General features: G+C 45.6%; 1 protein-coding gene across 1 annotated transcript in view; it reads right to left on the bottom strand.

Annotated features, from left to right (window-relative positions):
* PLG (plasminogen) overlaps window positions 1-15765 on the bottom strand; it is a 372393-nt gene that overhangs the window by 199551 nt on the left and 157077 nt on the right. Inside the window, exon 6 of the mRNA XM_069607701.1 lies at window positions 1782-1902. Coding sequence (XP_069463802.1) covers window positions 1782-1902 — 121 coding nt within the window. The remainder of the gene's footprint in view (window positions 1-1781; window positions 1903-15765) is intronic.

Here is a 15765-nt window from a genome sequence, read left to right as displayed (position 1 = left end):
GTAATTATGTGTGCTTTATAAAAATAAAACATACACATCTATGCTTACATATTTGTTTTCATTATGCTTGCAGTTTAAACTTTTTGTATAATATTCAATTGAATAATGAGTGTTAGATATAATATCCAAATCAGCATAATTTTCTACATAACATTTTCTTTAGTCTCTGAGCCAAACTGATACGTACATCTTTGAATTTTGCTATAAAATGAAACTATTGGGTATCCCAAAGTGAGGGTCTAAATGTTTGAATAACTTAAATAATGTTCAAGTACAAAGGTGCAATGATATAGCCAAACAAATGTACCATATTGTGTCCTTGGAAAGTTATGCACTTTTGTCAAGACCTCCCTGTTCACAGCAGTATATCATCCAGGTGTCCGAGGGATCCATTTACCTTAACATGGATTTCACAGAAACCTGAGAGATACAGAACCGCATATGAGGATATTCAATTATTTGACAAGGTTCTGTTTGCTCTGTAGAGAGAACAGGTGGCATCTCTGAGGTTGACTAGCGATTAGCTTTTTGCTCTTGTGTTGCTTCATAAAATGTTTACATTTCTATGTAGACCAGAGGTTGCCAACTTGCCACTCAATCGAATGATTGAAGAAGTTCATCTGTACTTTGGCTAGCTGCTGGTTTGCCTCTTTTATGCCTGCGAAATCTCAGCCGGAGGAAGTGGGCCCCTACTTATCTGATAAACCTCCATCACTTATGGAGTACTCCAGGGATCACCCTTTTCTCCTCTTTTATTTCACCTGTATAGTCTTCCACTTTACAGAGTAATTCAGCAATTTCACATTGCGTGTCACTCTTCTGCAAAAGATATAATGTGTTATCTTTACATCTCCAATCTTTGGAAATATTTTCCCAGTTGGATGTCTCTCTAGACACCAATCAAGCATGGATCAATGGTAGCTGGCCCAGGCTTAATCATGACAAGACTGGACGCCTTCTCCTCAGCTTTGTAACTGCTCACTCCCTCTGCAATGTCTTTGGGTGATATCGTGACTCACCCTGTCCACTTTCTGATCTGGGAGTACTATTGGACTCACCCATGTCCCTCTCTTCCCAGATTTCTAACAACAGGAAAGACTGTTTTTCCAGGCAAACCAGATGTTTCGTTATTCTCTTTAGTAAAGCAGAATTTACCATCATTGGGGCTCTCGTTAGCCCTTGTTTTGACTACTAAAACTCCTCCTATGCTACTGTACCAGCATCAGCCCTGGCTCATCTTCAGGCATCTCTCCCAAAATACAACTGACAGAATGTTTCACGACCCCAGATGTGGGATCGTTTCTCAACCTCCCCATGTGGGGATCATTTCTCGGATGCATGGAGGTTTCTCCTCTTGCTGGATGTCAGTCAGGCTATTCCCTTTAAAGTCCTTTGCCTAGTTGCATATATGCCTCTGGGAGCCACACTGGTTTACTTGTCCCAAATAATCCCAAAATGTTCTCCTGTGAAAGATGGGAAGAAACAGGACTCATTGTAGTCCCCAGGATCAAATTCTCGACATGCAGTGGATGTCAGTTCATTGTGCAGGGCCCTAGACACTGGAATCCCCTCCCTCTAGACCTTAGGCTGGAACCTAGACATACGCAATTCAGGGAGAGCCTCAAAACCTGCATTTTTAAATGAAGCCAAGTTTAGGTGAATTCTATACCCCCCTCTGTAGTGATGATCAACGCCAAGCGGCAATTTACATTGCAGTGAGCACAATTCAAAACCCCAGGCACTCTCATTTCTCAGCGTGGCGTGAACATATTGTGACTTACATTTCAGGTTTGTAACCATGACTATGAGGGGTTTGCATGTCCCAGTGTTGACAGTCATAACCAGACACTGTTTTGGAAACAGTGCCTTTGTAGTTTTCTCCACTGCAATGCATACAATCCTCTGCAAGACAGAAAGAGAAGAAGGACACAAATGTAGGTTAAGCGCATACGTAGACCTATTTTCAAAAGCATCATAGTAGATGTCTATAATGTCCTTCTATGAGAATTAATGGTACCACACAGGCACGCCAAGCCCATATGGAACTCTCCACAAGGAAGACCACATAACATTAGTAAAGGCACTTGTAAGAAGGGTTGCACATGCCCAATTCAATGGAGTGTGTTGATCCTCGCAATAGTAGCTGGCTTCTATCGCAAAATGTGTGGTTTTTCGCAGCAGGGCTAGAAACATCTGTAATGCTTTGTGGATATCGCTTTCCTCGTTTCTTTTTTGTGCTTCAAGTCTTACTTTTCTGTTGGTTTCCTGACAGAATTGTTCATGTCGCCCAGTTCTCTGCTTTCTTCATGCTTTATATCAGTATGATGGTGCTTACGTCATGTGCCTTTCACAAAATTGTGATTGCTTTTTTGCTAAGACTGAGATAGTGGTGGAATTTGAAATTTGTGATCATTAGAAAATTATGCAGAAATATGAAGGATTCTACACTCCACGGAGATCTTCCTTCTACTGGAAAAGGAAGGTTTCTTGTGAAATCCGACATCTATTTCGAACATTCTACATCAAACTTCCAATATGTTGTGCTTATTTTTGAATTTTTGGTGCATTTCTGAAACTTTGGAACACACCTTTGAAATATTATTTAGTGACAGAAGCAGGAATAGCTGCTGTGCACTGTGATCATAACACAACTGTCTGAAGAAGTAAAATGAAAATGAGAATGAATAACCACAAAGTACATACACAATTTATGGTGCAGATTTAAATATTTATTGGAACAGTAGCCCCACACGTATTCATTTCGAGTCTGGTGAGCTACATTAAGCAGAGTAATTTGAAGCATATTTCTATAATTGTGTGCAGTAGCCGAAGTATGTTTCGCAGCAAGTGGTGCCTTCTCAAAACTTGCTGTTATTGCAACAAAGAATTTCATTGACTGGAATCAATCGGTATCTGTCATTATTAAATTCTGTTCACAACTGGGACAACTATAGTTGATGGCAGTCTAATTGTTGGATTTATCAGTTCCTTCACTTAGTTCATGGCTATCTTTACTGCTTCTAATGTGTGTCAAAGTGGCAGCTATGACTTTTGAAATATGATTGAATTGGCACGCCCACTTTACACTGTTTATCAAACAGGGTTAAGATCTTACTCAAATTCCTTGCAATATTTAGAATTGACTGGATTCAACCATTTGTGAATTATTTGTCTGTGGCCCAATACATATATTCCTTTGTTCTGGGTTTTCTTTGGTACCTATTCACTGCTTATTGCACTGTCTTCCTTTCAGAATAATATGCATTGTGGGTGAGTAATTCCTGAGCAGTTATTTTCTTTCGTGAGTTTCGGACCAATACAGCAATTTTTCACTCAGCTAAAAAGCAGTGCTGGGCAAAAACATAGGACTTTTCTCCATACGTAGAAATGTGCAACTAACCCATGTATTGGATTGCTCGTGTACAATAACTCCTGATGTTTGCCTCACTGTCGGGGCACACATATTCACTAAGGTTGCCTTCCTTCGAAGGAAAATGTGCCTTAAATGGTGGGCAAAACTCTTACAAAAGTGGATGAAAGGGAGATAGCTGGCACTGCCGTGAGTGCTATGAAGAGGCAGTAGGTTGGAAAGCAAGACGTATCTTTAAGTGATTTATTCTGGGTTTATGGGAAACCCTAAACAATCTGACAGAGCACACAGAGAGAGGGTTGAGTCTTTCCATAGGAAGGATCATTATTATGCCAAGCTCCTAGTTGTGACTTGCCTTGCTTACATAAAATGTGAGTTTATGAGATTTGATGCACATTTTGAAATAAATCCAGACTTAGATACGATTTGTTGGTATCTATGGATCTTTCCCTTGGTCGTATGCCAAGGCCTTCATGATTTTGAGCTGCCATGTAGATTTTGTCAGGACCCTGTGCATGATTTCATATTTGAAAATGTTCTTCTATCCAGACCCTATTTTCTGGGGTTTCATCAGCCATCAGTGGGCAATCATGTTAAGAAGAATATATGCAGTCGGTCTTTTTCCTTTATTGAAATTTTGCATATGTGTCTTCCTCCTTTTCTCTCTGCACCCTCGCCTATGACTTGCGGAGTCCCCCAGGGATCAGCGATTTCCTCTGTTATTCAATATTTAAATTCTCCCTTTGGTGAAGTTCATTCATTCCCACGGTTATTGTTTTTACGCTTACGCAGACGACACACAACTGATTCTTAGAATAGACAGAGAACAGGATACCATTCGCCTGGAAACGAATATGAATACTTTTCGGAGATCTTTAAAAACCCTACTGTTCAGATAATTCCTGATTAGGTTCAAGATCATGTTCTTTGTGTTTAGATTGTTTTCTGCCAAGTCCCATCTTGTATGGTTGCATGTTCGTGTTTGTGTGCACCCTGAACTTCCAGCAATGGCTACTAGGTGGTTTTGTGGAATGTGCGACTTGGCTCAAATGAACTTTCCTGCTTTCACATTTCAGATGAAAGGGGTTTCTTCAAACCATTTTAAACCCACCATAACTTTATTGGTGTTGTAAAAACATGGCTAAATGCTCCAACCAAAAGGCTGTCAGGACTACACTGCACTGATGATCCCTAATAAGGGTGAACCCACATATGTAGTCGCCCTGGCAGCCTTGCAAATGTCTGTCTTGGGTTGATTAAGCTATGTATAAAGTAGCACTGCCCTCTTAGACAAAGACAATTTCCTGGAGAAAAAGGTTTGCATTTAGGATAATTTGCATACCCACAATGCCTTGCTGTTGTGGCTCAGAACTGGAATGACCTTCCAATGATGGCTACTAGGTGTCGTTGTGGAATGTGTGACTTGGCTCAAATGTACTTTCCCACTTTCACATTTCAGGTGAACGTTTTTTTGTTGAAACCCACCATAACTTTCTTGGTGTTGTGAGTATATATATATATATGCGATACATTACTCACCGTAATCGTATTTCTGATGCTTGTATCTGCTTAGATTCACATGCTGTGCATAGGCCGACATCTAGTGGAAGCTGCGGAGTATTACAGTTTGTTTTTCGAAAGTCGAAAATGGGCGTCGACACAGGCGTGCCAGTAATACTATCCCTAGTGTGACGTCCGCTGTACCCAAGATCCCTCACGCGTCTAGGATCCTCAGATTGTATTTTTCCTGACATGAGGAAGCATGAGGAGTAGCGTGAGTACAGATAATCCAAGCAGATAGACAGAAAGGTAAGACTACAAGTAATCATGCGCCTTCTCTCGGAGGGGAGGAAGGGTGGGTCGCATGTGAATCTAAGCAGATACAAGCATCAGAAATACGATTACGGTGAGTAATGTATCCCTTCTGAGGCTTGTGGAATCTGCTTAGATCACATGCTGTGCATAGATTAGCGAGCAGTACCAGAAGAAGGAGGTGGGATGTGAGAAGGGTCATGAGCAAACAGGTGTCTTAGAACCGCTTGTCCCACTTGTGTATCTGTCTTGGAATGAGTGTCAATGCAGTAATGCTGAGTAAAAGTGTGAATAGAGCTCCAAGTAGCTGCTTTGCAAATGGTGTCGAGGGGAACATTTGCAATGAAAGCCAGAGTGGCACCAATGCCTCTAGTAGAGTGGGCCCTTGGCGTAAAAGGCAGAGTCTTTTCAGAAAGAGAGTAACACAGCTGTATACAGTTGATAATCCACTTCGAGATAGCGCCCTTAGAGACGAGATCCCCCTCTCTGCCTGTAGCTACGGAGACAAACAGTTGATCTGTTTTCCTTAGCGGTCTGGTTTTATTTACATAGTATAGGACCGCCCTACGCACATCTAGGGTGTGTAGTTTCACCTCAGCCGAGCCTTGCGGGTTTTGGAAGAAAGCCGGAAGCTCGATGGACTGGTTTACATGGAACTTGGATATGAATTTAGGTGAGAACCTAGGGTGTGTGCGTAAAACCAGTTTGTCCTTGTGGATAGTAAAGAAAGGATCCTGCACTGACAGAGCCTGAATTTCACTGACCCTTCTTATGGAGGTAATGGCTACTAAGAAGGCCGTTTTATAAGTCAGGTGTTTGAGACTACTTTTATGCATGGGTTCGAATGGGGGTCCCATGAGCTTAGCTAGCACCACGTTGAGGTCCCATCCTGGCGGTGGGTTCGAAATAGGAGGGTGAAGTCTCTTTACTCCTTCCATGAAGGCTTTAACCACTGGTACTTTCCACCACGAGACCCTGTTATGGGATGTGGTGTAAGCCGAGAGGGCTGCCAGGTGTACTTTCACCGAGTTAAAAACCAACCCTGCATCCAGCAGGTGGAGCATGTATGTCACAACGTTGGAAGGAGTGCAATCAACCGGGTCGATTTGTTTATTCTGGCACCAGATAACGAATCTTTTCCACTTATCAAAGTAACAGTGCCTTGTATTTGGTTTCCTGGACTCCTTTAGAATGTCCATACACCTCTGTGGTAATTTGAGATGTCCAAACTCTATGACTTCAGGAGCCATGCTGCTAGGTTCATAGAGTTGGGTTCCTGATGCACTGTTTGACCCTGTTGCTGGGACAGTAGGTTGTCCCAGGCTGGGAGTCTGATGGGCTCGCACACCGCCATCCTGCGTAGGTGTGGAAACCATGGTTGTCTCGCCCACATGGGAGCAACTAGGATGAGCGTCATCGATTCCTTGTTCATCTTGTACACCACCTTCCTGATGAGAGGAGTTGGTGGAAAAGCGTACGCAAACATCCCTGACCAGTTCATCCACAGGGCATTCCCTTGGGAGTCCGGCTGGGGGAACCTGGATGCAAATCCTGGGCATTGTTTGTTTTCGCTTGTGGCGAATAGGTCTATAGTGGGGAAACCCCACTGAGAGAAGAGATCTTCTACTACGTCTTTGTGAAGGACCCATTCGTGTTCTTCTGGGAGGGAGTCTCTGCTTAGAGCATCCGCTAGGGAATTGAGCTCCCCTGGAACATGTTGCGATGACAGGAAGATGTTCCGTCTGAGTGCCCATATCCATATTTTCTGGGCAAGCTTGGACAGATTTGGCGAACGAGTCCCCCCTTGCTTGTTCAGATAGAACATGGCTGTCGTGCTGTCCGTCCTGATCTGCACCGACAAGTTCAGTAGATGGGGCTAGAACGCCTTTAGCGCTCGGAATACTGCCAGAAGCTCTAGCAGATTGATGTGGTTCTTGGCTACTGAGTGAGACCAGAGACCCTGAGCTGTGTGGTGGAGATGGTGAGCTCCCCACCCAGTCAGGCATGCATCTGTAGTCACCACGGCTTGTACTTCGGGATCGTAAAAGGGTTTCCCCTTTGCGAGATTCTCTCTTGTCCACCAGTGTAGGCTCTGTACGAGTGTTGGCGAAACGACCACTAGATCGTCCCACTGACCACTTGCCTGAGACCACTGTTTCGCCAACCATTCCTGCATGGGACGCATGCGCAGACGCGCGTGGGGGACCAGGTAAATGCATGACGCCATCATGCCCAGTAACCGCATAGCTTTGCGTACTGTTATCTGTTGACCTGACTGATAATGCGGAATTTGCAGAAGTATATTCCGAATTCTCTCTTCCGAAGGGAAGGTCAATCCTTTCTGAGTATCTAGGATAGCTCCTAGAAACTGTTTTGAGGTGCTTGGCACCAGACTTGACTTTTTCTCGTTGATAGAGAAGCCTAATTCGTGGAGGAGGTCGATAGTCCTCTGAATGTTTGACCTGCAAATTCCTGGGGTTTCCCCCGTTATGAGCCAGTCGTCCAGATAAGGATACACCGGGATTGCCTCCCTGCGTAGGTGTGCAGCTGCCACCGCCAGTACCTTGGTGAATACCCTTGGTGCTGAAGCTATCCCGAAGGGCAGTACCTTGAATTGGTAGTGGCGACTGTCCACCTTGAAGCGCAAGTACTTTCTGTGCGCTGGGAGCATGGAAATATGAAAATAAGCATCTTTCATATCCAAGGTTGCCATGTAATCCCCCTTTTTAGGAGGGGGATTACCTCTTGTAGCGTGGTCATACGGAATTTTTGGGGCTTGACATACTTGTTGGCAGGCCGTAAGTCCAATACTGGGCGCATTGTCAAATCTTTCTTTGGCACAAGGAAGTAAGTTGAATAGATACCCTTGTTTACCTGGTGTCCTGGGACGAGTTCTATCGCGTCCTTTTCTAGCAGAATGGCGATCTCCTCGAGAAGGATCCTTTGATGCTCTAGGGAGTGCACTCTTTGTCGTGGAGGATGGTTCCGGGGACGCTGCAGTAGTTCTATACAATATCCTGCGGATACTGTTGACAGCACCCATCTGTCTGAGGTGATCCCTTCCCAAGCCTGGGTGAAGGTGGAAATGCGTCCCCCTACTGGGGTTGCGTGACAAGGGACCCTGAACTGAGCGTCACTGTTTTGGTGGGGGCGTGCCACCTCCCTTGTTGGGGCTGCCTCTGCCTCTTCCACGACCTCTCTTGTTACCCCTGCCGTAACTCTGGGTAGACTGCTGGTTGTTATTCCATTGTGTACCCTGTCCCTGGGCATAGTTGCCTCTTTGTGAATTTTGGCTGCGTGGGCGACGAAAATTACTGTTCCCCCCTGGTTAGGGGGTTTGTTGGTAAGCTGGCCAAGGGATTTGAGAGTCTCATATTCATCTTTGGCATTTTTAAGTGCGTCTTCGACCGCTTTCCCAAACAATAGGTCGGGTTCCACTGGCTTGTCTATTAAAGAAGCCTGGGTTTCTGTCTTGAAACCCGACTGCCGTAACCACGCATGTCTCTTGATAACAGTACCTTCTGCTATCAATCTCCCTGCGTTGTCAGCGGCGTCGAAAGTTGCTTTTAAAATGCAACCAGACACGGCTCTCCCCTCTGCCGAGATCCGAGCCAGCTGGCCCTTTAACGGTTCTGGAGCAGAGGCAATGAGCGCCGCGACTTCTTCCCATTGATGGCAGTTGTAACTAGCCAACAGGGTGGTGGAATTCGCAATCCTTGCTTGGTAGGCGGACGTTGAGGCTACCTTCCTGCCAAACCCGTAAAGTTTTTTGCTCTCCTTGTCGGGAGGAGCTTCTGATGAAGATAAGGGCGTGCCAGCCCTTTTTCTAGTGTTGGTAACCACTAGGGAATCTGGTTTAAGATGTCCCCTTATATACAGAGGGTCAGACTGGGCTGCCCGGAAAATCTTTTCAATTCTGGGGTTGACAGCTCTGGTGAGGTTAGGATTCACCAGGGAAGGCTCTATTCTTCGTTGGATGGATTTGAGGATAGGGATGGTCTGAGCGACCGGTCTCCTCTCTCCTACAAACTCCTCCGCGGAGTCCCTTTCCTCCTGTACACCGTGGGTGTCGAAGTGGAAATGTTCCGCTGCTCGAGCGAGAACCTCGTTAAGGAGGGGCTGGTTATCAACTGGAGAGTCGGTAACTGGGGCTTTGCTTTGTACTGGGGAATCTATTCTGTAAATTTCCTGCTCATCTTCTCCCTCCTCCAGGTCCTCATCATCTGCATAGTAATCTGTCCCGGTTTGTTCTTCCATAATTTCAAACTCCTGGTCCTCTTCAGGGAAAACTTGTCCCTGGTAACTGGGGAGTGGAGTAGAATATGGAGTGGAGTAAGGCTGAACCTCGAAGGGTTCAGGTCTTTCGAACCGGGGCTTTTTACTTAGCGGGATAGGATCGGAGGAGCCTGAGGGTGTGGCCCCTTGAGGGTTATATGAAAGAAAATGTTCTGGGTTCTTATCATAAAAATCAGCCAAGGAAGACATCCTAGACATAACCCTGTCTATGTCTTCACTGGACCATTCCCTGGAACAGGGTATTACTTTAGTAGGTGTTGATTTATGGGACTTTTCAAGGGTAGACTTGTGTTTGCTTGTCTGCCTAGGGTGAGAGGATGGCTTTACAGGAGTGGAAGGCTGTGCTTTCCGCTGTTTCCCCCCCTCCCCGTGCGTGGAAAAATGTTTTCCCTGTCCCTTGGAGGCCCCAGAGACTTTCGACGCCTGGCGCCGAGGGTCTGGAGAGGTATCTGTGTGCTTCGGGCGTGGGGCCTCACTGGTGTTAACCGCGGTCTCGGTATCTTGGAGCGCGGCCTGGGGGTGGAAGTCGTCTTCGTCTCCCGACGATCGAACTTCCGTTAATGTGTGTAGCGAGGCACTCTTGGCAAGAGTGGATGATTGCCTTGCGTCGTGAGGTGATCTCGATCGAGAGCGCCCAGAGGACACCGAGTCGGACCGTTCTTTTTGTGCCTCTTTCCGGGAAGTCGACGTCGTCGAGGTCCGGTTGGTCTTAGTGTGTTTAGTGTGTGTTAGGTGTGTAGCGCTTGCGTCGCCGGGGGTCTTCCCCATAGCCGCCCTGCCGGACGACCTTCCGAGGTCGGGGACCTGCGCTCGCCGGCTGTCTTTCGACGCCATAATGCCCTCGCCGTCCGAAAGTACGGCGTCGCTGCCATCGCTGAAGGCGCCCTCCGCTGCCATGGCCTCCTGCCTGGCGTGGTGGGCCCAACGCTTTGTCGAACGGTCCTTAAGTGTCTTAGGTTTAAACCTACTACACGCTCTGCAGTTTGCTTCGGGGTGATCCCTCGGCAAGCAGAGATTGCACGTGGCGTGCCTGTCGACCCAAGGGTATTTGCGATTGCACTTGGGGCAGAATTGAAAAGGGGTACCCTCCATACGCACCTTAAGGCAGCGGGCTGCTAAGTGTAGGAATATATAAAATGTAACTATATATCAAGAGTGAAGAGTATGTACCACCCCCCACTCTCCCTACTTGTAAGGGCCGAGGCCAGCGGCCTACTAGGCCCGGGCCGAGGCCAGCGGCCTTCCGAGGCCCAGATCCGTCGTGCAGCAGTCGACGGTCGATGACTTCTCCAGCCGTCGTCGAGGTCGAGGGTCGACGTAGGGGTGGGGAAGGGAATGAATAAGAATTATAATTATAATAACAGCAAAAGTATGGCTAAGGCCAGGGAACTCCGCAAGATGCTTCCGACCAGTATGGCGGAAAAAAACAATCTGAGGATCCTAGACGCGTGAGGGATCTTGGGTACAGTGGACGTCACACTAGGGATAGTATTACTGGCACGCCTGTGTCGACGCCCATTTTCGACTTTCGAAAAACAAACTGTAATACTCCGCAGCTTCCACTAGATGTCGGCCTATGCACAGCATGTGATCTAAGCAGATTCCACAAGCCTCAGAAATATATATATATATATGTTGCACAGATTTAATGCAACAAAACCCTTGAAATTCAGCAGATGTGGGAAGTCAGGTTAACTCGGTGCATCCTTGTTGCAAAGCCCATGAGCACATACATATTATAAGAGAAGGGATTCACAATGACAAAAAAAGGAGAATTTTACAGCCACAGTGAGGTGGGTGGTAATGGATGTGGCTGAAGGCTATGGCTACTGGGTTACTTCAAGGAAACTAATGGTCCAATATGGTTGGTGGCCAAGGCCTAAGGCCATGGCTAGTGGGACACATCAACACCTAGTGGTCAAAATGTCAAGGGGCCCAGTGAAAGTGTGCCCAGAGGAAACCTATTGGTGTTGCCCGGGGCCACTAGGCATGGTTGAAGACCATGGGCCCATTCAGCAAACCTATTGGAGCAATATCTAGAGTGCTATGTAGAGTGGTATGATGAATCCTGCTTCGCACAACAACCCTACCTAAAGTCTCCTCCTAGGTGGTCATGGGAAGGCAGCCGCTACGTGATCCCAACCCTGGGGGAGTTGTTAGCTGGGAGTATCACCTGGGAGGAATGCAGTATTTGTCTTGAAATCAATGGGGAGCAAGAAAAGCCAAAAATGTTAAAAGTGTTGAAAGAAGAAATCCGAGCAATGCAGTTTTCCAGTTCGCCTGAAGCAGAAGAAGCAGAGAGACAAACTGCAGCAGAAGGAAAACGGAAAGTCTATGCCCTTTCTGAATGTCATGTTGATATGAAGGGGAGGAAGTGGCAGAACCATTGTAAATTTAAAGATCAGAATAATTGCCGACAACACAGAAGAGCAATATTTCTAAAAACCAAAGCCACCAAGAAGAGGGCGATAGTGAATTTAATTGGAGAGAACCAATATTGCCAAAGTCAAAATGGGGTAGTTAAGCAACCAACTGTGCATGAACCCTATGCTAAAAGGGAAACAAAGGCAATAGAAACAACTAACCTGAATAAGCATTGCCTAAGCCAAATAAGAGGAGCAGTGGGAAATCCCAGTTCAGCACTTGGTTAAAACCAGAGTGAGAGAACGAGAGTGTGAGGGAGACTACCCTTCTGATAGATGGTGTTCGGGAGGAGAGGAGCATATCCTCCAGTGCATGTGACAATCAAAAATTTGGAATAAACATGACCAATGTGTCTCGTGTTTTCCCAGAAGACATAGTCAACACTGAGGTTGTGGAAAGTCAAAGACTTTATAACTTGTACAAACCAGAATTGAGCCACGAATGTACTTGTAATAGTAGTAGTAGTTTTACATTGTCCTGGTAGGAGAGTACACAAGGGCAGAGGACTTTTGAAGTATAGGCCTGGCAGGTGAGTAGGCCAGGCAGAACTCTTAAAGTACTGTGGTATTACTAAAAGTGTTGAAGAAGAAGTGGCAAGACTACCAAAGCTCATGATTAATTGTTGTGTAATTACCTTGGCTAATCAACATTGCTGATGATAGTGCATTATGAACTGTTGCAGAATCATCCTGATAAAAATAAGATAATTAACAGTATTGATGAAAGTGCATTGCAGAATCATCCTGGCAGAAGTATTCTTGTTGACATAGATGCACTTTGGAAGTACACCTTTTTGTTGCAAAGCAGAAATTGCTGATGAGAGTGCATTGTGAACTATTGCAGAATCATCCTGACAAAAGTATTTTTGTTGACATTTATGCACTGTGGGATTATACCTGCTTGTTGCCAGGAAGTAGTTGTGTGGATCTCTCTACAATCAGTGGAGAGACAACAGACTTGCAGAACATTTTTGGACTGTTAATCACAAGTGGGAGACTTATCAAGGAAGAGGAACTTTAATTGAACTTAATAATATTACTGGACTTTTGCATCTTTTTGAACTATTGTCTGAGATTCTGATTGAATCTGGGGAAGGGGAATTCATCCAATTACAAGATGGAATAATTACCAGGCTTTACAGACCAATGTTCTTCTTTTTTATGTTTAAACTGCTGTGCATTACCTTGTTGAGTTTATTGTATGCATACGTGTGAGGGGCAGAATCCTTTTGTTAGAGAGTTTCCTTTAGCTTATTCTATAGGTAGGGAAATCCTTTTTAGGTTAGGGATAGTGAGGCATTTATCAAACCCTTTTGAGTTTAATAAAATTGCCTCTTTTGAAAAACCTTCACAAAGTTGTTCACCTCACATTTCTGACCCCTCACAGTCACCACGGCCAAAGGCCATGGTTAGTTGGAGTGGAAGAAAGCTTATTAAAGGGGCAGCGGCTGATGGCTGACACCAGTGGTCATGGGCGAAGGCCATGGGCTCGTGAGCAGGAAATAAAGATAGCGTTTTAAAAGATACGCCTTGGCTAGTGTACCCAAAAGACATTTTATTTATTGGACAATTGTGTGGCACCTACACACAAGTCTTGCCAAGCACCAGGCATGTATAGTTGGCCGTGGCCATCTAGTAGGTGCGAAGGTAAGATATTGGGGGAGCATGTACAGAAGACATGGCACCTAGCAGGCAACATTTCAAGGGTCCACAGTGGCTCACTGGCCATGGCCGAAGGCCATTTAGGACACCTATTGGAGCAATATGTAGATTGGCCACTGCTGACGGACATGGGAACTGAGCATTGGCCAAAGGTCAGGGCTAGTGGGACTGTAATGAAGCTTTTGGGGCAACATATAAAGGGGACCCGGCCAAAGGCTAGTGAGCTGGAACGAAAGGTAGTGTTGTAAAAGATACCGTGGGCACTAAACATGTATAGTGGCCACAACCAAATCCAGTGGCCACCTAGTGGATCCAAAAGTAAAATATTGCGGGAACATGTACCGTGGACACAGCTGAAGGCCTTGGCTAGTGGCTAGTAGCCACTGAAAAAGCTATGGTATAACAAAACCCTTGAAATTCAATTATAGAACTTTTGTTGAAGTGTAGTTAAAGGAGAGTTCCGGGACTTTTTTTTTATTGTCCCTACGGTTCGGCCATGTGTTTTTAAGCATAAATCGGTAGATCGTAGAAAACTTTCCTATGGACCTTACCCGACTTTTCGTCCATTAACGCACTCGAAAACATCCGCCATTTTATGATAATCCTATAATTTCCCCCCATCGCCCTGGCTCACCTGCTTTTGCGGCACTAAATCAAATCCCCCGCCCCTGAGCCTGACATCAGCAGACGCGTACCGCCCATTTCCCAACGCCAAAGCACGTTTCGTGTCAACAATCGCTGCGCCTCAGCTAATGAAGTGTCGCCATGGAAATGGCAGGACGCCTCTTTCCTCAATAAGTATAAACACACCGTTTCACAACACACAGCAGCAGATTTTTGAATCGATTCCTCTCTCTGTGTTACTTTGAGTATTCTGTGACTCGTTTCTGTGCTCTGGTCAGCTACCTTCGTTGATTGTAGCCCGTGTGAACAGATACCAGTACCACCGCTATAAATTATTTTACTTTCTTTACCACACAATGGCTACAATAATGCCGTATATGTACGAGCCCGAGTACACCGAGGAAGAACTACTGGAAAGGCAAGCACGCGAAAACGATGGGGATTCGGACGGCAGTTGGGAGGACCAGTCAACGGATGAAGAGCCTGGACCATGTCGCATGGACGGCGTCTCCACCTGGTGCACGTGCAATCGGTGCGAGCTAATGCCAACTGAGGAGGAGAACTGCTGCTGCCGTGAAAATTCCGGGTGCTTGGCCTACATTTCGAAAGGCGAGCCAAGTCCGCAATGCATCACCGAGCTTCCAGAGTTCAGGGAAGCCTGCCTCTCACGGACCGTGTTGAGGATGATGATGGTGCTTATGCACGAACTTCGCGGCACTGTTCGTCCGCGTAATCCGAGTAACGAGTAAGTATACTCTGGTTGTGATGTCAGTGATGCCACTACTATGTCATGGTCGTCTCCCACATATAAAATTACATCTACATATCATTCGAATGCATGTAAATTGGTTCCATATTGTGCATTTTCTAGATAGAATTTTTTTCAAAGCAGAATGACATTTTTTACCTGAATCGACAGTGATAAGAAAGTTTTGTCATTTTAATACAGTTTGCATCTTTCATTTTCACAGGTGGTACAGGCTGGTGGCCTATCGTTGCTTCACTTGGTGGCTTCACGGGAGGCTCGGACACCGCGTTCGGAGAGTAATACCTGCCTGTGCGGTACTTGCCATTAGACAACATTTCCCCAGCGACAGTGGACAATACCGCGGATTTTCCCTGGATGTGCTGCAACCGCAACTTTACAATGTGTAATGTTTATTATTTATGTTCAATTGAAATTAAGATCTAAAATAAAACCCAACATATATTTTAACAATGGTTGTTTTGATTTTTTAAATGAATCTAGTGTGTCTCCATTGAATAGTCTTCCTGTGCCTTGTCTTGTCACACCACATGTCTCTGGCCAGCATCCTCCCTCACGCTGGCCGCCCACCTTCAATCCACATAACCGTTGAACCCATATGCAGCAGACATACATATGTTATTTTGCGGGTTGGCATCAAGCCTCCCGGCCTTGCCTCCTCCCCCAAAAATACTTACCACACCACTTTGTTCAAGCGTTGGCAATAAAAGGAAGGCCGTTGGATTTTATTGATACAAAACATGGTTATAGGTAAATAATCAATATGGTTGATCATAATAAATCATCCTTTTGGGCACCGGGTACAGAGATGA

Source organism: Ambystoma mexicanum, chromosome 4q (assembly GCF_040938575.1).
Source record: "Ambystoma mexicanum isolate Mex_15411 chromosome 4q, UKY_AmexF1_1, whole genome shotgun sequence".
NCBI classification, from domain to species: domain Eukaryota; kingdom Metazoa; phylum Chordata; class Amphibia; order Caudata; family Ambystomatidae; genus Ambystoma; species Ambystoma mexicanum.
The sequence above is the reverse complement of the archived record's forward strand: the minus strand, read 5'-3'. Positions and strand labels throughout refer to the sequence as shown.